This window comes from Pinus tabuliformis, chromosome 9 (genome assembly GCF_031772625.1).
Source record: "Pinus tabuliformis cultivar Carrire ecotype Pingquan chromosome 9, CPIR1, whole genome shotgun sequence".
Classification (NCBI taxonomy): domain Eukaryota; kingdom Viridiplantae; phylum Streptophyta; class Pinopsida; order Pinales; family Pinaceae; genus Pinus; species Pinus tabuliformis.
The window spans coordinates 1,880,392,900-1,880,417,565 of NC_142307.1; the positions used below are offsets into that span (position 1 = coordinate 1,880,392,900).

Below are 24,666 nucleotides of genomic sequence, written 5' to 3' on the forward strand. Positions count from 1 at the left end.
GATCCAATCAAAAGTGATGATACAAATGAATTCATGTACACTCATTAGGAGTTCGAGTTACCTAATTTGAGCCTACATTAGCCCATCAACTAAAATAATGTGCAAATAACTATCTATTGGTGACAAGCCCACCAAATTAGCTCACAAATAAAATAATAAGCCTCCCAAGAGGTCGAATGATCAACAATGCATTTCGTTGGGCTCTCTAAGAGGCCCGATGAAGTGCTCAAGTGCCCAAATGATAAGATGGACTTCCAAAAGTAATGGACAAGGGGTTGGCCCCTTGTTCTCCACATAATAAACCTGTGGTGCTCCCAATGGCTGTGAGGGCACACAAGTGACCTCATGGGTCTCCAAGTAAGTCGAAGATGCTTGTAGACCATTTGTAAGGGCTCAGATGATGGTGTAGGTGATGCCACATCATCCTACAAGTCTTGGGTCAGCTGCCAAGTGCATGGTACATTTGTGGGGCTAGCTGGGCAAAGGTGAACTAGGTGCATCTTCTTCGTCCAATAGGTGAATCTCGAGCAATCTCTGAACATCTCTGGGGATCCATGGAGTGTTGTCTACTGCTGTGGAGGCCCATGGCTCTCAACACACACCCTACATGTGCCAATGTAGCCCTTTGGAGGGTTAGGACCCCGTATAGGGAGACCAAACCCAAGATGGAGACCATCTACAATCCTGCATAAGATCCAATGCATCCCCTAGCCTTCCAGTACAACAAGTCATCAAGGAAATAGAGTAAAAGAGCTTACAAACCATGGACCACAGGTGGGGACTTCATAATGGCATGCCCTTCCATAATGGGCTTTGGCATGTGCTAATGTCTCTAAGCTCCAAATGGGGTTAACCAAGTATCCCATTAGGTGGTTTCTACTTCTAAAGGGGATAATATGTCCAAGGTACATCCTTTAAAAGGTGGTGGCATGTGATAAAGAGGTGAATGGAGTAGGGAATGAGAAGGGGCAACCCTGGGCCACATGTTGGGGTACAAGGGTAGCTAGTAGAAGGGAAGCCCACACTTGGGTATATAATATATAGGAGGGAGCAATCGTGGTACATGAGGTGCTCCGACCTTGATTTTTCCACCCTTCTTTATATGCCTTTTGCATTTTTATGATTTTTCTTCAATTAACTGCTCAAGGTTCAAGGGGTGAGAGCATGATGTGTGAGATATAACAGTGGATACCCTCTTTTAAGGTAAGGCAGTTCATTGCCCACTAGGGGTTGGGACAATCATGGGTTCTTATATGATGAAGGAGGCTCATAGAACCTGTAGGAACCAGGGTGATGGCCATGAGATGGGGTTTAGCTCATGTATTGGCTTTTTCCCACGTGCTAAATGTGTTTGTCTTGACCATCTGTTGCATTTTGTTGTATTTTTCTGTTGAATGTGGCCAATTATGCTTTTACTTTTCTTTCTAGCTGCATCAACCTCCGGGGCATCATTCCGGGCTTGACACATTGTGTGGGCAGGGGAAGGGGAGAGCTAGCCCTATGTGGACCTAGGTGGGAGAAATGATGAATGGGGTTATAATGAGTGGAAAGGGGGCAATATATGTGGATGAGGGAGCGAGACCACACAACCAAAATCAAGTTTTCTCATGAAATACCATCCCTAAAGCCAAATGGTCTGTAAAAGAGATCCCACAGGACTAGAATCCAAGGTTAATATCAAAAAGGGGTCTAAGGGACGAGAACAGAGAACTAGCCCATTCTTTCCTCTGAATCCCCCCATTAATCCATGCTTAGAAGTGTCCATGATAAGCAAACTACAATATTAAATTATCAGATGATAAGGCATACCTTTAGGTTCGGGAGGCCCACCTTCAAACATACGATCATGACAGATGGGCGAGTGCCCACATTGCTGGCTTAGGTGGTGCAGAAATGGCACAATGAGCTAGTTGGTGGCTGCAAGGGCTTGCTTGCTACCGACTAAGGACCATCTTGGAGAATTTTTTTTCTCCTAGGGATATCACCCACAAAATGGTGGGTAACAAGGCTCTAAGCTTTCATTGCGGTGAATTATTTTGCAGGAGGGTTTTGACTGGTCTATCTTTCGAAATTTTTCATCCATGCAATTTATCTATTTTTTTTTTCAAAACTTTTATTTGATCTTGGGCTACAAAGAATTTATTTGCTAATGAGAGCTAATAATTTCATTTTGTAAATATTGTACATTTGTAAATATTTGTAAATTATTTTCTAAGCCTTGTTTTATTTTTTTGCACTTGGGTTTTCTGGGGTTTTGAAATTTTTGTATTTATTTGGGGTTTTGGAATTCTTTCATTCATTTTGCAAGTGAATCTTCAAGCTTCAAAGGAAATTTTTTTGGGGTTTTGAGGTTGATCTAGGTCTAAGAAGGCAAGATCTAGTCCTCAATCTATCTGTCACCTTCTTCAGCCTAGCCGTAGCCTTTTTCCCCTTTACGTCAGCCTTTTCCTTGCTTTGAGTGAGTCGTAGGTTATTTTGGCCTTCTTCCCTAAGGCCGCAGGCCTTTTCCCTTGGCTGCAACCCCTTTAGGGCCTCCTCCCCTTGGCCGTAGTGCCTTTAGGGCCTCCTCCCCTTGGCCGCAACCCTTTTTAGGGCTGTCGTGAGCCCTAGAGGCTCGTCATCCTTAGCTGCAGGCCTTTACCTCAAGCTGCAGGCCTTAAAGGCCTTCCTGTGGCCTTAAGGGGGCCTCAAAACCTCTCGACCCTTCTCCTTTGCCCTTTGTACCCTAGCCGCAGACCTCTAGGAGGCTTTTCCATGTGTGCCGTAGACCTCCTCCCCCTCATTGCTGCCCTTCCTTGGCCTCTTAACCCTATCGTTGGTCTTCTCCTAGCCTTAACCTCTTCTTCTAGCCTTCATTTGGCCATTCTTCAGTCATTGATTTGGTTTGCATTAGTGTTTCATCTCTAACATTTGGTTTTGCAGCGATTTGGAGCTAACTTGGTGGTTGTAGGTAGTCAAATTCATTGGAAGCCTCTCTAGCCATCTACAAGGCCATTAGGCCTAGTGGTTTGCCCTCTGAGTCTCTTTTCTCATCATTGTATTTATTTGTAATTTTGAAGCATTTTATGACATCAGTGTATTTAGGACCTAAACCAGTGTTACTTGGGAGTGGGAGCGACATTTTCAAAAGCTCCCGGTTTGGGAGCGAATCCCAAAGCGATTTTTATATAATATATATATATATATATATATATATATATTTTGATACATATATGTCAACAAAAACATGTAGAATGATGAATTAGATATAAAAAACATAAAAAAAACATAGATTGATCATTGAACCATATAACATCAATCATCTAGAAGTTATAATCTTCATCAACCACGTCCACAAGTTAGTAACATACATATTACAACATATTGAGTCTCGTGAATCATGATTCATCAATCTTAAAGTTTCAACTTCAAGCTTTCAAAATTGAAAATTCAATATATAACATTTATCATCATTGATCACCAAAGTTGTACTTGTAAGCTAAGTTTAACCATTACAAGAAATAATATCTAACTGTTAACATGAAATGAAATGTTATAAAATGAATTATGAAATGAAATGAAACAACTTTCACGAAGCATCATATTCATAATCTAGAATCATTACCAATGAGTTATAATTGCCAACTTCAAACTTCAAACTTTCATTGTCACAGTCATATATTGTTTACAAAAAATATCATTATGATATGAAAGAGTCAAGAGTCAAGACTCAACAGTTATGAAAACTAATAGAAACTAGAAAAGACAAGTAAACTGTAAATCTATTATCTACTACTGCATGTGGCCCTTGCCATGAGAGTCTAATGTATGAGCAGGTCGTGGTGGTCTTCTAGGAGTCTCCCGCATAGACCGACGACCAGAACTAGAAGGCACATGCCCTCCACGTGAGGGTGTAGATGGAGGTGGCAACAGCAAAGGAACAAGACTCGGAACTCGAGCACTGCTACTGGATGGTGGAGGTGGCATGGCTGCTGCTTCATCTTCCTCCCTTATAAATTCCTCTTCCAGTTCTTCAAGATGTATAATGCCATCCTCCAAATTATCATCCTTTGGGTGGTTGTCCCAAATTTAATATGTTGGATCCTCATAAGCCTGATCACAGTAATGACTCAACAACCTCAAGTTGTAGTGCACATAAACCAAGCTTTCTGCCTGGTTTTCATTGAGTTTGTTTCTTTTCACATTATGTATGAAGCTGTAGGTGCTCCAACACCTCTCTACAGAGGAAGTATTTACAACCTGTGAGAGAACTTTTGTTGCCAATTATGGCAAAAGTCCATGGCCGCCATATGTTTCCCACCATGTGAGAGCATCAAATCTGTCTCTATCTTCCATTGCATGGAAGGTACCAAACAAACCAGTGTTACGGAAGTATCTGCCTATTTCAAGGCGCACACTAGCACATTCCTCTCTGTCAGGTACCAACTTTTCTAATGCTTCCAAATATCTTTTAGATACCTCTTCATCTATATGGGGTTTGGTCCTAACCCCACCCCCTGGTGCAGGTTGGCCCAACCAAGATGTAGAGTAGTATTTTGGTGTAAGGATATACGCCAAGCAATGTAGTGGAAGATTAAGTTTATCCCACGTACACACACACAATCGTGAATCAGTTTGTACAAGTTGGGATCATTGTTATGAACAATATCTTTTATTTGCCCCAACATGGTATCCATCTGCTCATACACCTCGCCAATCACTGGTTTATTTATATCTGCAAACCGAATCATGTGATAAATGGGCTTGGTGAAATCCAATACTTGCCTCACACGTGCCCAAAACATACCATCAAGAGCGGCCTCCTCCACTAGTTCAAAACCTTGCCTGTCAGCTGCATTTGTAGCCCTTTCCTTTAATAACTGCTAGTGTGGACTTGATACCATGCTAGCCAATGACTCTCTTACCTTCAAAAGGCGCCTGAAGGTGAGGTAATAGCTACCAAATCTAGTCCTCGCAATCTTCAACAACTCCAATCTTGAGTGACTGCGGAAAAGGCCATGGGTATTGCTATGATTTGTAATAATTTTTATCATTTGTTTGCCTTTCTTGTACAAATCACCAATCCATTTTTAATGTTCGTTTTTGTTCTTAACAATATCATGCATCAAAAGGTTCAATGTGTGAACCAAACACCCAGACCAAAATATGTTGGGGTATTTATCCTCAATAATTGCTCCCGCTGCCTTACAATTATGAGCATTATCATTGATGACTTGGATGACATTGTATGGCCCAATACGGTCAATTGTTTCAAGTAATGCTTTTGCAATGTTGATGCTGGTCTTGAACTTGTCTGAGTAATCATATGCTGAAAGAAAGATGGCACCACTAACAGACACAGCAAGAACACTTATCAATGGCTTGCCTTTTACATTTGTCCATCCATAGATACAATGGACACTCGATGGTCAGTCCAAGAACTTATCATTCCACAAAGAATGTGATATTTTTGTTTTTTCATGATCAAGTTCAACGGTTCTTGCCTTGTCATACCCAGGGCTCTTGCATCCTTTAGGGGCATCATTTATGGCAGAAACCATTTTCATGCCAATAAGGTGAGCGAAAAACATTGAATGGTATCCCACATGCATAGAGAAACCTGTAAACTTTTGAATCCACATCATTCCTACACCCTTCATCAAGGAAATCTGATATGGTTCTACGCCTTAAACTTGATGACCCTGTCCCTGCATATCCACTGCCTTGGGAGGATGTCGAAGGAGTTCTTTGTGCATGTGAGCTTGGTTCAAAGAAACCCTTTGATTTTTAGATTTGTATCGGGCTTCCTCTTCGTCCCTTATGTATTTGGCTCTATCTGCTACTGACACAGCTGTACAAATTTTGATTCTTATTTGTTTATCTCCATCCAACGGCATTTTCCCGCAGAGGTGTTTTCTGGCACGGGTGTATGAACCTGTGTAATTATTGTTGCAATGGGGGCAATGAAATTTAGTGGTTCCACCCCCTTTCCTTGCTTTAGGCCTGTTAACATATTTCCACAATGGGGTTTGGTCTTGTTTAGTTTTTTGAGCTGAATCATGTTCACTCTCCTCCAGCTCCTCCTCACTGGGGTTTTCATCAAATCCACTTTGTCCCCCTTCTTCATTTTGAACCCTCCTTTTTCTACTCTCCAGCACCATAATAACCAAAAAAGGAACCAAGAAGAAGAAAATGCCAAGAAATATAACCATGAAGTTTGAAATTTGTAGTTTTGAATCTGCAAAATTTAATAAAATGGAATGGGAATGGGAATGGGAAACCGAAATAGAGAAAAAATTATTTATTTGAATGCTCCCGACCCCTCCCGGGTTATAAAATCCGCTCCCAGAGCGACGGGAGCGACGCTCCCGAAATTGGCAGGGAGCGCAAATTTTTTTACCTGGAGCGCGCTCCCGACCTGTTCTCGAGTCGCTCCCGCCTAGAGCGCGGATTGGGAGCGGGATCCGGGGGGGGCGCTCCCCCGCAACACTAACCTAAACACTTCTAAATTAAGCCTAAATTCACTAATCATTCATTTAAGATAAATCAACATTGGTCTAATGCTTCATTGATTGCATATAAATGAATTTTTGTGGACTGTGGGTTAATTTCCAGATCTGATATGTTTGCTAAAGCCATCTAAAATCACCTACAACAGTGGTAAAATAACACAACATTGGCATAATAATTAAATTGCAAGCATATTTTATCATTGGCAAATCATTGGCATTGTTTAGGCTTGCATTACTCATCATTTCTTGAAGGTTGTCATAATAATTAGAGGTCTGATATATACTGCATATGGTCTGATATAAGTGTAGCAGTGTTGTAAAAAGTGTTAGCAATCATCTAATTTCACTTGACATTCATTCCTTGCTTCCTTATGCATCTTGAAAATGTGTTGTCTAGTGAATTTTGGTGTCTTCCTTACAGCTGCAATCATTGGTCTCTTGGCTTCCATCTCTTGCATCTCATTGCATTTTGCGTACATTTGCATTCTTGCATGCTCAAAGCACATCACTGTTTGCATTCTCATTAACAAACATAAGTGCTCAAAAAGGCTAATTGAATTGCTAATATTGGCTAATTGTTCTAAGAAATAATATTGTTGATAAATGCTGTCTTTCTTGCATTGATAGCTAGCATTATTGTGTCATTGAAATATCTCTACTTGTCATTGCTAAAGAATTGGATAATTGGTTACATTGTTTCTTGTGATCATTGCATTTCTTGTGGAAACTTCTTTGTGACAAGTGTAACTAATATTGTGTCTTGCAAGTGAGCTTCATATCTAAGTTTATATTCTTGCTAATCAAGTCACTCATAAACACTTAATTGACAATCATAATTGTAATATTGAGATTGGCTCTTTTTGTCTCTAATTGGCACATTGGCATTCCATTGTTGTAATCTAAAGTGGCCTTAAGAATTTGCTAATTGTGTTTAAAGATCATCATCTAATTGGCATTGTTGAAAGAAGCATTGTATTTATGGTTATTTCATGAACAATTGTCTATCTTGATTTTGACAACATTTTGGCACCATCTATCTTATTTCATTGAGCATTTTTCTTTTGGTGAAGATTGTCATTATACATTGTTAAGTACTTCATTGTCCTAAATTGAATATCATTGTAATTTGTCTCTAAGTACTTAAGATATTTAACAATCTCACTAAAAGTAATCTCTCATCTTGCATCTACATTCTAGGTTTCTTGCATCTACATTCTAGGTTTAGTTTTGCACTAATTGGTTGAAAGACTTCTAGGGCCACCTTTCTCATCTAGCTTGTGAAGACTAGACTCTCGTTAGTGGTTAAAACGGTGACCTTGCAGTCATGAGAGCCACAGTCTCTGTAGCGCCGGAGGCATCGGGTGGTTAGATTTCTAGGGGAGGTATCGTGAATATAACCATTGCTAGCTTTCACTGGGCTTCACTCCACAACCTACTCTAGAGACTAGTTTCAAAATAGTTGAGAGGAAGGATTCACCTAGTTAGGCATCTAATTTAAAATAAACCAAGATCTTGCATTTCACTTAGTTTTAGGTGTTGCATTTCATATAGGATAGTGAAGCATCCTAAAGCAACAATTGTTCATTCGGTGGCTTGGTAGATAATTCAAATAAAGCAAGTATTTTGACTCCATTTAAGGCACTAGTTTTTCAAATTAATCTAATCAAATCATTGAACTTGCTAAATTAACCAAGTTGCTAGGCCATCCAGTTGTGTCTCCTGGATTTGTTGGGTGCTGACGGGTCTTTCATCTTCACATTTTATAGGGACTACCCCCCATAGCTTGCTGTAGGAAGATAATTAGAACGGAGAGGGCAGGGGTCAAAGTGATGGCCCCCGCTCTGATCGTTGTTGCATCTTGCTTGTACAATTTGAGTGACAACAAGCACGACGAAGTTACTCTATTCTAGAGTGTCAACATGTGAATTTATGAAACTTGAACATGGGTGGGGAGGATAACAACTATTCCGCCCAACCATCCACGCTAAACTCAATTGACACACACACACACACACACACATATATACAGAGAGAGACTTTATTGTAAGTATTAAATTTTTATATGTTCATTAACTAAATTTAAGCATGAAGTTTTGAAATATCATGATTACAACTATGAATTATCATTTTTTTAATTTATATATAAGCTGGATCTATAATTTATAGCTACTATTTATATTTAATATATATCTCACATCTTTATATATAGGATATTCTTATTTCTAATTCTATTAAAAGTTAAAACCCTCATAACACCTATAGCTACATACATATGCATCTGGTATTTTTTTTCGACATGTTTTTTTTATTTTTTATTTTTAAATTTTTTAATGCAATGTGCATAACATAGATTGAATATATATATAAAGCTTAGAAAAAAGAGTTTATTGTAACTATTAAGTCTTTATGTGGTTATAAACTAAATTTGAACATGAAGTTATGAATTATCATGGTTACAAATATGAAATATCATTATTTGAATTTATTTTAATGTAATATGCATATTATATTATGATTTTTTCCCAAAGAAATTGTCTTTATTTTATTAATCAAAACAAAACTGCAATATAACCAATTGAATTGAGCTGGCTTATTATTTTTATTACTTTTTAAATTGAACTGACAGTATGCTTCATTATTATTTGATCTAATGTGTTTCATTATTATTTGATCTAATGCTTCATCACAATATCTTATCTAACAATTCACTATAACGTCTCCCCATATTGGGCTATAGAGCACCTCTCGGCGCAACCAAAACATTCATTGATATGGTGAGGACTTCTTCTTCTGACTTCAAAGGGTGTCAAACTCTTCTTGAGGCTCTTTCTTAGCCTCACCATTGTTTTGTACTGTAAACAATCTTGTTCAGGAACTTATGCCCGCTGGACCATTTGTGTTACACCTAAAACACAATCCCTTAGCTCCCTTTTCTTCCATCTCCTTTGGGGTGGTTTTATTGGGCTGGGGATGTTGTGTTATTCATAGCATATCTATCTTGGCCTCCTGTCATGGATCTGATGGGAAGAATTGCATGTAGCTATATTTTAGCTTCAATACGGAGGGCTAACTTGAAGGCTTCAATGACATTAGATGGGCCTTGTATCCTAAGCATATGTTAGATTACATCTTTTAGACCAGTGATTTGAAGCCCCAGTAGATTATCATTAGTTGTCACTCATTGTTGTCACATATTGCAAAACTGAGCTTCCAATATCTCCTGAGTCCTGATACTATTAATTTCCATTTGTTTTAGTAATTTGATGGTTTTGCTGTTTAATGAGTGGTTTTGAATAAATTTCAGGGATGATCATAGCAGTACATTGCGGATACTTGTTGCTACAGATTGCCATCTTGGTTATATGGAAAAGGATGAAATTCGTCGCCATGATTCATTTTATGCATTTGAAGAGATATGCTCAATAGCTGAGCAGCGACAGGTATTCCATTTTGAGATAAACTTACCTAGATATCTGACCAAATCGTCTGAAACTGTGATTTGAGTTTTCATATCAATGCTCTTTATTTGAACTTTAAGAACAAAAGCATGCTTGTTGTATACAAATGTTTCTGTTGCAAACTGTTCCAGACTGCACTCCTGAACCTTGAATCTGGATTTTGGAAGTGACTGGGTAGTCCTACTGCATCGTCACTTGGTCCTTCATTTCAATAAGAATATGGAGTGCAAGGGTGCTTAAGTTTTATAGGCATCATAAAGTCCTGTCCCTACAATTCCTGAAGCATCTTGGAAAGACTGCTTTTAGCTAGACACTCTTTTTTAACCTTTTCTGCCTTTATTATTGATCTAGGACTTGCTTTTGCATTCCAGCCTGCACTCCAATCTTGAATTAGGTTTTGAATGTCACTGAGTAGTCCCACTGCATCACAATTTGATAATTTCATTCAAGTAAGAATACTGAGTGCAAGGGTAATTGAGTTTCATATTGTTAATTTTAGATAACAATGATATGTTCTATGCTTTAGAGCAATTTACTTCAGTTTTTCTTGTCAGCCCAATATCAAATTAGCAATCACATTAACATGATAGTAAATGCAGATAGAACATAAATAAAAAGCAGAAGACAAGCCAAGACAAGAAGACACAATATTTGGCGGATGCCAGGGAAAACCCCCAATGTGGGGAAACCCTTTGATCAAGTCTTCTTATTATTCTTCAAAAGTTCAGTCGAGAGAGAGTACAATATACAAAATTCACTTGCCCAAACACAGTCAAATCTGTCCTGTCAAACTGTAGTCAACAAGATGCCCTAATCAGAAAGTCAACGCTTGTCAAATCAGCAGAATTATTCTTCCAAATCAGCTCGGTCAAACCCAGTCAATTCGGCCTACAAAGACAGTCCAAATCAGTCCAAAACAGTCCTGAAAAATTTGGTCAACACAGTCAAACCTGCTGCAGTCAATGCTGGTCAAACAGCACATAAAATCTCGGTTTCTGTGCCAAAGAATGCAGCCTGCCCAAACAGAAATATTCCCACAAAAATCGCAGTCAAACAAGGTCAAACGCTGGTCAAACTTGCTGCAACTTGGTCAATGCAGAAATCAGAAGACCTTAGTCAAACTTTTGTAAGTGTGGAGGAGAAGAAGGCTGCCCTGCAATTCATACGATCCAATCAGATGAGGAGAGAGAGAGATATGTGTGAGATGATGAATGTGCAAATGAGATAGATGCTCTTTCTATTTATATGCAACGTTGAGGGTGAAGAGACGCGATGTTTGGGCTTCTGAGCCTACATTAGATTGCTGGCCGACTTTGACAATTTGTCCATAGAAGAAATAAATTCATAATTCCATTTATATATGTCAGAATAAGATGATCTTTAGATCAATCCTACACCTCTCGGAAAGAGGAATCCAACAAAAATATCATCTCCATCATATGAGCTGTCCAAGGTGGAGTTTGGCCCTATTTGCGAAATTTAACACATAGGCATCATAAGGTCTTGTTCCTTGCAATTTCTGAAACATCTTGGAAAGACTGCTGATTTGGCCAAGCATTCCACCTCATCTGTGTACAGTTCGCTGAGTTTAAACCTATAGTATGCCCTGCCAGCTCCAAAAGTCCATTGTACTGCCGCACAGGCTTGGTCAAACCTCCATAATAATAGTCGAACTGAAGATCTCTAATGCCCTTGAGGAACTCAAAAAACTGAAACATGGGTTTTGTTCGTCTTGCTTAGTAGATCATGTTTGACATAATGTATGTCTAAAATAGCATAATGCTCTTTTTTTTCCACTTGCAATCCTGAAGTACCTATTGATCAACTTTGACTATTCATATCTTGAGCACGCCTTCACCAAATGGAAAAATTCTGTGGCATGTCATCCTCTCATCAAGCTTTGCAATCTGAGACCTTGTCAATTTTTTGACTTTTAGGACCACTTTGTATTGGGAAATCTGAATTGCCTTAGGAAGTGTGAAATGTCGCTAAATGTGAGACGGCCACATCTGTGGAACATCTGAGGGATAGCACACCAAAGCCAACGCCACCTATAGATTCAATAGACTAATAACTATGTGAAAAGACATAGGTGCACTCACCATGGGATGGATTGGCCCCTACACTGGTGATCACCTCTACAAAGGCAAGGCTTCTCTAAAACTATGAGTCCTCATATAAACCAATCAAAGGTTCTACAATCCTATCTATGACGAAAGGAATAGAGATGAACTCAAAGGGACCAGCCACTGCCTGACCAACAGGGTCTAGGATGCTTGATACAGGGCCTCACATGGTTGTTACATGACTTTAACCTGTGGCCTTGTGCTTACGATGGTGTAAAATTGCTGCAATGAATGTATATGTACCCGTGCTAGTATAAGGGGCAGCAGGTCCCAAATCTCACTCATTCGCTCTGTTGTTCTTGGAAGAGACTGCTGTATGCTATTGTTAGTTTACTGGAAAAATCAATGAATAGCTAGGCCTTCTTCTGTTTCATATTTATTTTGTAAAGCAATAGATGGTAGTTTTGTAATAAGAACGGATTACTTTAGAACTTGTAAATTTGTTCTGAATATGCACATTTTGTCATGAGAGTACTACTGATTGGAGTTACCAATGCTTGTTGGTGAAGGGTGAAATAATTCTTTTTTCTGTTTCATATTTATTTTGTAATGAAAGGATTATTGCAGAACTGATAAATTTGTTCTGAATATGCACATTTTGATGGAAGAGTATTACTGATTAGAGTCATGAATGCTTATTGTTGAGAGGTGAAAAGTAACTTTCTTGTTTGCTCTTGAGTTGATATCTCTATGATTATACTTAATTCTAATTATACATCACATGATATGTTATTTTTTTGATTTCTCTGACAGGTAGATTTTTTGCTACTTGGTGGTGATCTTTTTCATGAAAACAAGCCATCGAGGACCACTCTAGTGAAAACTATAGAAATCCTGCGGCGTTACTGCCTCAATGATCAGCCAGTACAGTTTCAAGTTGTCAGTGATCAGACTGTGAATTTTGCAAACGTGTAAGATATGCTATTTGGTTCCAGCATCTGAGTTTATGAGACTAAATAACACTGGTAGATAACCTCTAATATTCAAGCATGGGAGAATATTGAGAATGAAAGCAATTGGTGCTGTTTCTAGTAATTAATGTTCTAAACAACCTATGAATGTTGTACAGATGTTATAGCCATAAGCTAGATGCATAAGGCTCTTACTAGATACACAAAGGACTTTTGTTATAGTTATTGATTTTCAGATGAGTGATCTTTGTGGCAATCTCTTTGAGGTTTAGGCATATGGAAATAGTCTAACTATATCCTCTAGCATAAGCATGATCTGTTAAATCTTTTTAGTTGCTTTTGTGATACATCATTGATAGGTAAATACATATTTTATTTTGATTCCTACTAATGTCTTTTCAATGTTCATTTTGTATGATAAGTAGATGTGTATATTACACACAACCCCTATAACTATTGGAGGAGTAGACTAGGTGTTGAATTCCAGTATAAAACTGATTGCATGTGCCATTAACATAACATTTGGTGGGGCCATGAGGCCCTCTTAGGCAAAAATCTCTCCCTTCTACTTGTTACCTTCCAAGTTCTCATTTAAGGAGCAAGAGTCCCAAGCACAAAGTGAAACCCTAGGTGCAACTTAGAAAGACTACTCATTGTTGCCTTGGTACTGTATTTCCTATCTTTAATTTGGCTCTTGTTCAACACAAGGGGGTTTCCCTAAATAAATTTAGTCCAGAAAACTAAAAATGAATGTAAAGAAAGAAAGAAAAAAAGAACTTATTTTTAACTTCCACGAGGCTAAAGACAGCCTGTGGGACTGATTGCTTCGCAATCTGATTCCTGTGTTCAGCCCTTCTCCTATGTAGCTTCACAATGAATGCTCCCAGCTTTTCGACAATTCCTTTGTTAAATAAATTATCCCAAGAGCTAACTGTCAGAATATCTACATAACTGTCCCTGCTATCTTTGAAGGCCTCACATTCTAAAATGTGTTAGAAAATCATAAAGGCAGAAAATTTTTCTTATCTTGATAATTGCTTGTGATTTCTTAGTATTATTATCTTTTTTTATGTCTTCTTTTATCTTCTTATCATCAAGCAACTACCAAAACATAAATGCATGAAGACCAAAACAAGGAGACAGGATGTAGGCTCTCAGCCAGGGCAAAACCCCTCTTCTAGGGGAAAACCCAAAAATTCTCTTCTCTTCTTCAAGAACCAAATCAAATGAGACAACCAAGACCCTTGACCCAACAATAAGACCTCCTCCAACCCACTAAGTCAGCCTCCCAAGAAAACAAGTCAATCCTTCAAAATCAAGTCAAGTCAAACACCTCAAATCAAGTCAACTAGGGTCTCGACCCTCTCTTCCACTTCTGTAATTTTCGACCTGCTATCTCAGTCCTGCACCTTCAGCTCTGCAGTACTTCATTCCTCTCGCACGTGTGACAGAAAATGACAAAGTTTCAGATCTTTTCTTCTTCGCTTGTCTTCTAGTCTTCTTTGCTAGGCTTCCTCCTCTTCTTGCAATGAGATAGGCTCATTTTCATGTATTTCACACTTCCTTTTCTCTTCTAGAATTGCAGATCGAAATCTTCTTGGTGAGTGAACAAATGAGGTTGAGTTCCTTCTTATTTATAGTGGTTGGATCACCCCTTTTGAGGCCAACTTGAAGGAAGGGCATACCGACTTGATGGAGGAGGTTTGATACAAAATGACCAATAAGGGTCTATTACATGATGACAAGGACTATGACACGTGACACAACCCTAGAAGCACACAATGGGTGCTTAGACCTAGAAACATAATAAATAGAGCATGAAACCCATGCTTATAAAAATATTTTTCTTTTATTTTTACAATAATTTCTTTTCTTCTTTTTACAAATACATATGAATTACATCAGGTCATGAGCTAGACAACAATTATGAAGACCGATACTAGTTACATTTTCAACAAAATGAAATGCTTTTTTATTTCTACTTTTCCGAAAGCGCAAAAAATACGCACTTTTTCTTCTGAAACTTCTTTTGGTCTTTTCCAATGCCTTATTTCACAACAGAGTTGATGAGAATTAGTCCTTAATTGAGCAATAAGAATTTTGGCTCTCCAAGAAATATTGGCCCCTATGTACGCTTTTTGATGACGATTACGAGTGGGATTAAACTCTTCAATATAGTACTTTCTCTTTCTCCCTAGTTCTTTATCCCAAGTACGCTTGTGGAACTTATCCATAACAAAAGCCTTTATCTCTTTATTATTTGTGGGGCACATGTTCAAGTAAATACCCCATTTACTAAACCATTTGTTATTTGCTGCATCCAAGTCTTCTTTCTTTTGCACAATATGTCATTGAAGACAACCTTATGCCATCTTCCCTCTTCCATTTGCTCAATTATTTTTTAAATATCTTATGAGTTGCATTATAGCGATTGCTTCAATAGGAGTAGCCCCCATTTCACTTAAACAAGATATCATAAGGAACTGAACTTTTAATTTTGAAGTTGTTTGTAATCAAGCGCTTTTGAATTTTCTAAATTTGTTTCCACTCTATGTGAGATGCACTGTTTGCCCACAGCTCACAACCGTAGAGAATCATCAGAATCACTAAAAGCCTAAAAAGAGTTTGAGTGGTCTTCCATTCCCATAGCTCTGCCTCTCTACACCTATTTTGAAAAGCATAAAATGCTTCCCAACCCTCAAAGTTCTTTTCTTTTTGCAGCCTTCCCAACTTAGATTTCTGTTGAAGTCAATTCCGAGGTATTTGTAATCCACAACTTCTTCAAGAGTGCTGCCTTCAAAGTAGAACTTAGGCTGGTTATGTTTTCTTTTGTTAGAGAAAACCACCACTTTCTTCTTTGCTAATATTGACTTGCATCCCCACCATTCTACAAAAATGCTTAAGGGAAATTAAGTGCTCTTGCAAACCAAGAGCAAATTTAGCAATCAGAATAAGGTCATCCGCATACAAACAAAGCCTTATAACAAACTCGCCCAAATGGACACCATCACCCCCTTACGAATTTAATCACTCTTCAAGTTTGTCAATATATAAACCAAAAAGGGCAGGAGACAATGGGCACCCTTGCTTGACCCTGATATCGCTTCTAAAACTTTTGGAGCTGCTTGCCGAAGTTCTAATTTTACTTTCACCTCTTCATACACCTTATGCACAACTGTTCTAAGATGCCTATGTTGAAAATGATAGCGAGAAAAGGTTTCTTTGACTTGTGCCTTAGTCAAAGAGGCCTCAATAAGTTATTCTTTAACATGCTCGAGTTCCTATAAGTTAGGAACCCATTCCTATAAGTTAAGAGCTAATTCCTATAAGTTAGGACGAATTCCTAAGATTTAGGATGAGTACTTTACCTAAAATATATACAGAACAAAAATAAGTACTTTACCTATTGTTAAAAACAAGCAAATTGAAAAAAAAGACATCCAAGGAAGGATAAGGATGAGTTAGAAAGAAAGTAATGGTAATTACAGTGTACCCTAAGCAGAAATCAAAAGAAGCAACACCTTGGTATCTTGAATTAGCATCAAGTGTCTTGGGAACATTTAAGACAAACCGCATCTTGAAGGAAGTGTTGATAGAAAGATCGTGACAAAAGAAACAATAATCATGCTTTGATTTGTGTGATCAAGGATTTGAGATCTTGAAGAAGGTCTTGTAGCAGCTTCCAAGTGATCATGGAAGACAAAGGTATGTGATCTTTGAGGTATGTATATTTGTTTATAAAGGGTTTGCATAAAGCAATGAGTTAGGGTTTTTGTTGCATGTTTTAAACATAGGGTTTGTAGACTTCATCTAGTCAAAGGTTTTTGACATCTAGAGATTGAAAACCCTAGATGGAACTTGAATAGGAAAAACCCTAGTGAGAAACCCTAATTTGTTTGTTCCCTCATAGAAACCCTAGCTTTTGACATCTAGGGTTTGCTAAAAGAATTTAGGACATGGTAAAGGTGGAATTGGTTGAAATCTAGGGTTTGACATCAAAACCCTAGGGTTGATGTTTCCTAGAGAAGGATCAAGGAATTTAGGGTTTGTACTTAAGAACCCTAGGAGTCTACCTTCTAAGAAAACCATGGAAACCCTAGATTGATTGGATTAACATCATGCTCTTGTATTTGTATACTTTGCTTGGTTGTGCTTGCTATTAAAGATTGCAGGTGAAAGCAAGATGAGGAGGGAAGAAGCAAAGCAACTATCATGCTTAATGATGACTCGTTGGAAATGATGAGGGTGATGGAGGGAGGGAACTAACGCTAACAAGTTCATTAAGAAACTAAGCATGTATCATTGTGTTTTCTAAAAGACTCTTGTTCTGGCATGGCATCATAGATAAAAGCAGGTGATAGTAGCATATTTAAAGTCTACTTGTTTGAATTGCTTGAAATCATCTAGTCCTTTAAGAATGAAAAGCTTGGGGACCATTTTGCATAATAATTCATCCATACATTGTCTTACATTATGTTGGAGGAAGTCATTTTGTTAAGATGGATCATCATGATCCTGTAAGAGTCATCATCTTGGAAGACTCTTGGAAGAAGCATTATGACAAGATTAATATATATTCCATATTATATGGAAACAATACTCTGAAAAGGATGAAGGAATGTAGTTGGTAAAGTTGCAGGCTCATTGTTGAATACATTTAGCTAGATGATTGTGTGAAAGATTAAGAATGCATGTTTGAAATAACTTTTGGGTTGGATTCATATAATCTTGGAAGAAAAGTTAGTCATAAGTTATGCATAGTGAATCTTTCATTTGGTTATATGATGCCTAAGAGGATGAATTTGACTTACTCTGAATGGATAAGAATATTAAAGACTTTCTCACTTTATATTATATATATATATATTAGTGATCAACATCTAGTATAATCTCCAGAAGAAAATGGTAACTTGGTAATCAAGTTCGATCCTTGGGTACTTTGATGCATGAAGGAAGAATCGTATGGAGATGGACCTTGAAGATGTTGATGATGAGAAAGTTGTCACAATGAGGTAAACATGATATTAATATTTATTGTCGGTTATCTTGGTAACACATTGTTTTGCTACTTGGGAGAATGTTGTAGGTTGACGGTTGAGGTGCGTTCATCTGTATGGAATATATGAAGAATGTTGAGGAAAGCTCAATATCTGGTCCCTGCCAACTGTGAAGTCAAGATGCGCTCATCTTGGAATTGAAAGGTAGTAGTGCGAGAAGATAACTTGAAGGTCAAAGGAGATCACTTTCTTGAAGAAATTATGATCAATTGGAAACTTGGGAAGGCTCAACATAATGCCTTCATTAAAATTGACAAGTTGAAAGTGATGTGCAAAATTAATGATCTAGAACTTGCCACAAGATTGAAGAAGATGGTTCCATGATACCTAGAAAGGAAGCAAGCTCGATATGATGAGATGCAAAGAAAAGAGGGAGCCAAACAACTATGAAGAATTGGAAACTTATACTCTTATGAAGATAAGCTTGAAAGCTTGTGGATATGACTTCCCAATTAGAAAGGAAGTCAGGAATCACCTATAGATTTGAGGGGGAGTAAAGGAGTCTCCTTGAATAGGAGCAAGGATCTATTCTCAAGCTAAAAGGAGAATAGGGATCTCCTCTCTGGATGAGAGGGAGTGATGTTGGGCATCACATGTGCATTCTCTACTTCATGTGTTAAGCACTTGACCAGGACTAATAGTCGTAAGTCTAAGTGAAGGTCTTGGAGAGAGAATGGTAGAGGATTGGATAAGCATATGTGGTTTCCTTGAGGATAGAACATCCAATAAAGGAAAGGGACCAACACTCTTTGAGGACATGATAGGTATCCAAGATAAGAGTGGGTGAAGAGGATTAATATTCTTTGAGGATTCAGGGCGAAGAATCCAAGACAAGAATAGTCCTAAAAGGACATACTTTGTGGACATTCAGATGGGATATGTGCCTTATAGAGGTAGTGCGGTATCACATGTAAAGCCTCCCAACATAATGCTCTTGAATGAAGTAGAGCTTGTCTATTTAGGCCTCAAGATAATTTTGGTTGATCATAATGTTGATGCTTATAGTTGGCTTATCAATCCGACTCTTCTTATGAGAACTTTTCAAAGGGAGTATTGTCCTTGTACTGGTTGGACAATTATGAATACCTCCCTATTTAAGAGGGAGTGTTGAAGAATGTAACTAGTTTCGTTCTTCATAATTGTTATTTGACTCTTGTCATATGTATCTATAAAAATAAGAATGAAAATGATGTAAAGAACAAAAGAAAAGTTATTTGTAAAGCATGGATTTCATGCTCAAGTTATTTGTCACTAGGTAAAGCATCCATTGAATGCTTCTAGGGTTTGTCATGAGTCAAGAGTCCTTGTCATTTTGCAAAAGACCTTTTCGGGCGTTTGTATCAAAAGAAGTTTTTTTTTTTGGTAAATAGAAATGTCGAGAAGGCTCCAAAAGACCAAATCGGCTAGCCAAGAAGAAGTCAGCCTAGAGAGGGTTGTTCAAGCCTCTTGGAAGGCTATAAAAGGGAGGCACTTCGTCCTATTTGGTATTCACTCAAGCATACATCTCTTGGACTCGAGTTGAAGTTGAGGAATGGGTGCAAAGGCCTTGGAAGGCAAGGAAAAGGAGAGCAAAGCAAGGAAGAAGGCCTAAAGTCTGAAATCTGTCCTCCTATGGTCACACATGCGTGTACCCTACGTTTTCTAGGGTTACCTCAAACCCAAAATTTGCAGGAGGTATTGCAGGATGCTTTGGCAAGTTCAAAAGGCTAGAAGAGCCTTAATCTTGAAGAGATCTTGTTTTGCTGCCCTTGAACATTTTTGTCTCGCTGATGGGCTGGTTGACTTGGTTTTGGCGGGAAGCTTGGTCTAGGGTTTGGTCTTGGAAGTTTCCTTTGAAATTGATTCTATAAGAGGAGAAGTTCTTTCAGGGTTTTCCCGTTGGAGGGGTTTTTCCCTGTCTTGGAGCCTATATCTTGTGTTCATTGTGTATGGTTGTGATCTTCTTGTTTTGGCATTTATTTGATGATGAGAACATAAGGATAGAAAATAAGAAGAAGAACGTAATATCACAAATAACTATCAAGAATGGAAAAGATTAATTAAAAGCTGCCCTAATAAATTTTCCAACAAATTCCTCATGTTATATAATCATGTTTAAACTAATGCAAATCAACAGTCGAGAGTCATTCCTTGGCCTAACAGAAGTACACTCCAACAGTACATTGTATGGCCACATTTGAAGGTGTACAACGAGATCTAAAGATGTATAGCTTGTGCATGCAACAAAGATAGCTACAACGGTGGTATGAACTATATGGCTTGCTGTCCTTGTTGGTCTCTTTAGCAAATCTGCTCATCTTCACTTTTGGATTCACTCTTGTTTCCTCCAACACTCTTGCTACCTTTTAATGTGTTTGATCTCTCCTATCTTGTCCTACTTATGTTTTGAGAGAGGATAACTAATCTCCTCAATCCTAGCTAGCACTTATCTCAATCATGAGATGTACACCAAAGTTTAAATCCTAATCTAAGTCACCGAAGTTCTATAACTTATAGAACATTTGATTTAGATTTGTAAGACTAGTTGACTCAAAGCATTAGACTTCATTTTTTATTTTTCAAGTGAAATTACAAGATAGAATTATTGATCACCTTTCCAAGGTGGTCACCAAAAAATGTCTTGAACCACTTCCTCCATGCTTTCATTGAATTTGTGTAAAAACTTATGCTTGAGCTAAAGTTCTCAGCAATCCCTTTTAGTAAGAAATGAACTCTGCACCAATCCAAGTTTGTCTTTGAATGCTTCAAACTTCCCTTTTGTTAAAGGGTTTGTTCATAATATATACTACCTACTGATATGTGGGGATATACTAGAGTTTATCACTCCCTTTTGAATCTTGTCTTTTATGAAACAATGTTACATTTATCGTTAACAATTTATTGCCGTGGCTCTGAAATTTAAGTTATTCGCAATATTGGGGAAAATATTAGGAAGTATGGGGAAACTTAAAAAGTATTTTTTTTTTTTTTCAAATTTTTAACTTCTAAAGCAACATCAACATCAAACAAGCACATTGCACATAAATATGAAAATTAAATTGATATATAAGATGCCAAATGGTATGTTAGATATCGATACTGAAATATGATATTTGTCTTAAGTTATAAGTTTTGACATGATGATGCAAAATCACAACAAAACAAATATAAATGTATCTCATGAGATGAATCATGGCAATGAAAATAATAGATTCCCCCCTGTTTGCTTGATAGAAAATGTTCACAACATCCTCAACAGTGTTGTGAGAACCAAATTGATTGATCTCAAAGACTTGATCCGTAGTGGAACATGAAAAAAACTAGACCAAAAGTTCGGTTCACCAAAAAGTGCATAAAATATTCAAAATTTGAACGAAACATATAATTCACATGCATCCACATGAATCCAATCTATTATACACAAATATGCGAAGTTTCTCATGTATCATGAAGGGTGCATATAACGAAAATAACACTGAGTGCAAGCCGTCTTTGAACCAAAATACATCATCAAAGAAGCTCTAAATGGCTTCTAAAGTTAAAAAAAAATCATGCTACACCAAATAGCTACATAACATCAAAAACATTGCCCATATTGGGATGCATCTTGTCTTTATCACCATTTAAGCATTAAAATAAGATAGAAAAGGCTTAACATGTCCAGTCAATGATTTTACTTGAGTGAAGGATGTTGATGTTTTTGCAGTTTGTAGCATCGGGCATACATTCTCCCACGGGGTCATGCTGCTTTGACTTGGGGAGAAAGATGCATTCACTCATGGGGCCATGTTGATTTGGCTAGGGGTGAATGACCCGACACAGTCTTTATCCTATGGTGCCATGCTGATTTGGCTAGGGGTGAATGTCCCACGATACTCACATTGATTGCTCCGGGATGGAGTGATATATTTTTTTATAGAGCGGGTTTGATTTGTTTATCTAATGGGGTTTTTACCCATTAGTGGAATACACAATTCTACTCTAATGTTGAGTTGTAATATAGGCTCCATAAGTGAAGGGGTTTCTTGTGATGATGCGCTTCTTTATGGGTCTCCCTCAAGATTAGAGCTATATATAAATAGACAAGCATATGAGGAGACAAATTATCAACATAGCAAGCTCATTTCAATCTTTTCTAGTGGAGGAGAAATTCAAGTAAGGTGAAATTTGTTCATCTTCACCTTTTCTTCATCACTCTATCTCTCTTTTGGAGGCCACACGTGTGAGGAGTTTGACTGCGTTTTGACTGCATTTTGACTAGCCGCACATGTGAGTTTGACCAGTCGCACATGTGGGTTTGACGACAAGGTTGAGTTTGATCTTAGGATGTTGACTTCTGATCTCTGATTGGTTTGCCCAAAGTTGACCAACAACATTTTGACTAGGTTTGATTGGTGATTTGACTTGTAATGTTGGCTTTGATTTCTAGACAAATTTATGATTTGTTAACTTCTCTGAAAAGATAATTTCTCATCAAGAAAAGATTGCTAGGTTTTCTCCCAAGTTTTTGTTTCCCAGGGTCAAAATATTGTGCCTATTGTGCATAGCTGTCTTTCTATGATCTTTATTGTTCCTGCTGCATTTATAGTGGATATTTTTTGTTTATATTATTCATTGATATTGGTGGCATAAGAAACATTGTTTGAAGGATCATTAGGAAGTAATTATCAGATCAAAAAATTGTGTTCTACACATGCTATAAAATTTCAACAAAGGGTACATTTTTACTAGGTTCATGATAGAGGAGTTTAACAATCAATGCCAAGTTGGAAAATGTAACTAGGTCCGGTCTTCATAATTGTACTTAAAGTCAAAATGTAATACATTTGTCAAAAGAAAAGTAAAAATAATTTCTATTATTATTAAATTGACTTGTTAAAGCATGGGTTTCATGCTAGGGTCAATTGTCATAGGTCAAGCCTCCATTGTAGGCTTTAGGATTATTTATTTTGGTCAAAGTCAATTTGTTTATTGGTCAAAGACTCCTCCATCAAGTCTCCTCTTGTCGGCTTCAAATAGATCATTATCCTATCGGCTTCAAATAGATCATTATCATGTTGACTTCATCCAAGTGAAATCATGTTGGCCTCATCTTAAATAAAGACACAACCTTTCATGAAGTCATGTCGGGCTATTTTCAAGAAGGAACAAGTATATATACAAGCCTAGTACCTCGCATTCCACAAAGAAGAACAAGTTCAAAGATCTTTGAAATAAAGTTCGGATGTCACAGGATCTACTCTTGGTGCAATCACAAAAGTTCGTATCTACTGAAAGGAAGTTTCGGTGCCATCTCAGAAAGAAAGTCTCGTTACTATTACAATGAGAAACTCGGATGGGGTACATGCATACTCTCGGTGTTGTTACAATAAGATAATGCTATCACAGTGAAGGTGCTATCACAGTAAGGTGCTGTCACTTAGTTCTATCAGAGTTAGGTGTTATCACAGTTTCGGTGCTACTACATAACACAATCTCGGTGCAAACTCTGTCTTGGTGTAACCTTAGTGATAAGAATTTGGTGCCACAACAGTGAGAAGGTTTGTTGTTGATTTGGGGAAGCATTGGATGTGCTCTAGCCACAAAAATTGGTGGAGAGGCTAAAGCACATGAGATCTCCAATACCCAGAAATGGTTTGGGTAGAATCTAACTAGTTTGGGAGATATTAAAATAATTAATATTTTTAATGGTGTCCTTAAGTCTAAACTTAGGGAAAATAAAATATTAATGTGAATTAATATAAAACTGAGTTAGAGTGGTCCAAAAGTCATGGATCAAGCTAGATCTAATCTTAGCCGTTGATTAGGGACTTAATCTTGGCCGTTGAATTGTCAACGAGAAAAGTATAAGAGGAGGCTTGAGGGTCACTTGGAGAACACACTGAGTTGATCAAGATTTCAACTTTCTGGGACTGGGTTTGTTGAGGAAGTCAAGAGAGTGATCATAGTTGCAACTGAGGGGCAGTGAATACAGAAGCAAAGAGGCAGAGATAGCACTAGGAGGATCAACGCAGTAGTCGAGAGTGAGGGACGTAGAACCAGCCAGGGGTTCACGCAGAGCTAGCCAGGGCTCACACAGAGGCAGCCAGGTGTTGCGCAGTGCCTCAAAGGGCCAACGTGGGTGACACAGAGGGCCAGAGGGTTGACGTAGTGTCTCCAGAGGCTGACGTAGGCCAAGCCAAAGTGATGCTGGGCAAACACTGGGCCAGAAAGGGCTGACGCTGTCCCTAGAGGCTGACGTTGGGGTTTCGTGGGGCAGATTGGAGCTGTGAAGTTGCCAGAGTGATTATTCGGGGTTTCAGCTGGAACATCTGTCTCCTATTGAGAGGTACTACGACCGAGAGCATTCTCTATTGTGTGAGCCATTTCTGGCACCCAGATTGTATTATGAAACTGCTTAATAATAAAACCCTCAGATAGCTGCACCGGTTTTCCCGCATTGGGTTTTTCTGGGGACATTAGTCCATAAATAACGGTGTCACTTGTGTGCTTGTTTTTTCCTTCAATTGATGATCTGTATGTGTTAAGCATGTACTTGTATTTATTTTCAGTATTTACATGGTAAATAAGTTGTTAATTAACAGAACAAGTAGGAAGAAATAAATAAGAAAGTACATGAAGGATTTCTAACAGATAGACTTAGA

General features: G+C 38.0%; 1 protein-coding gene across 3 annotated transcripts in view; it reads left to right on the forward strand.

Annotated features, from left to right (window-relative positions):
- Nucleotides 1-24,666, forward strand: part of LOC149156421 (double-strand break repair protein MRE11-like) — a 323,361-nt gene that overhangs the window by 16,163 nt on the left and 282,532 nt on the right. For all 3 annotated transcript variants that reach the window (XM_089438150.1, XM_089438149.1, XM_089438148.1), the window contains 2 exons: nucleotides 9,796-9,931; nucleotides 12,829-12,986. In XM_089438150.1, the coding sequence (XP_089294276.1) occupies nucleotides 9,796-9,931; nucleotides 12,829-12,986 (294 nt within the window). The remainder of the gene's footprint in view (nucleotides 1-9,795; nucleotides 9,932-12,828; nucleotides 12,987-24,666) is intronic.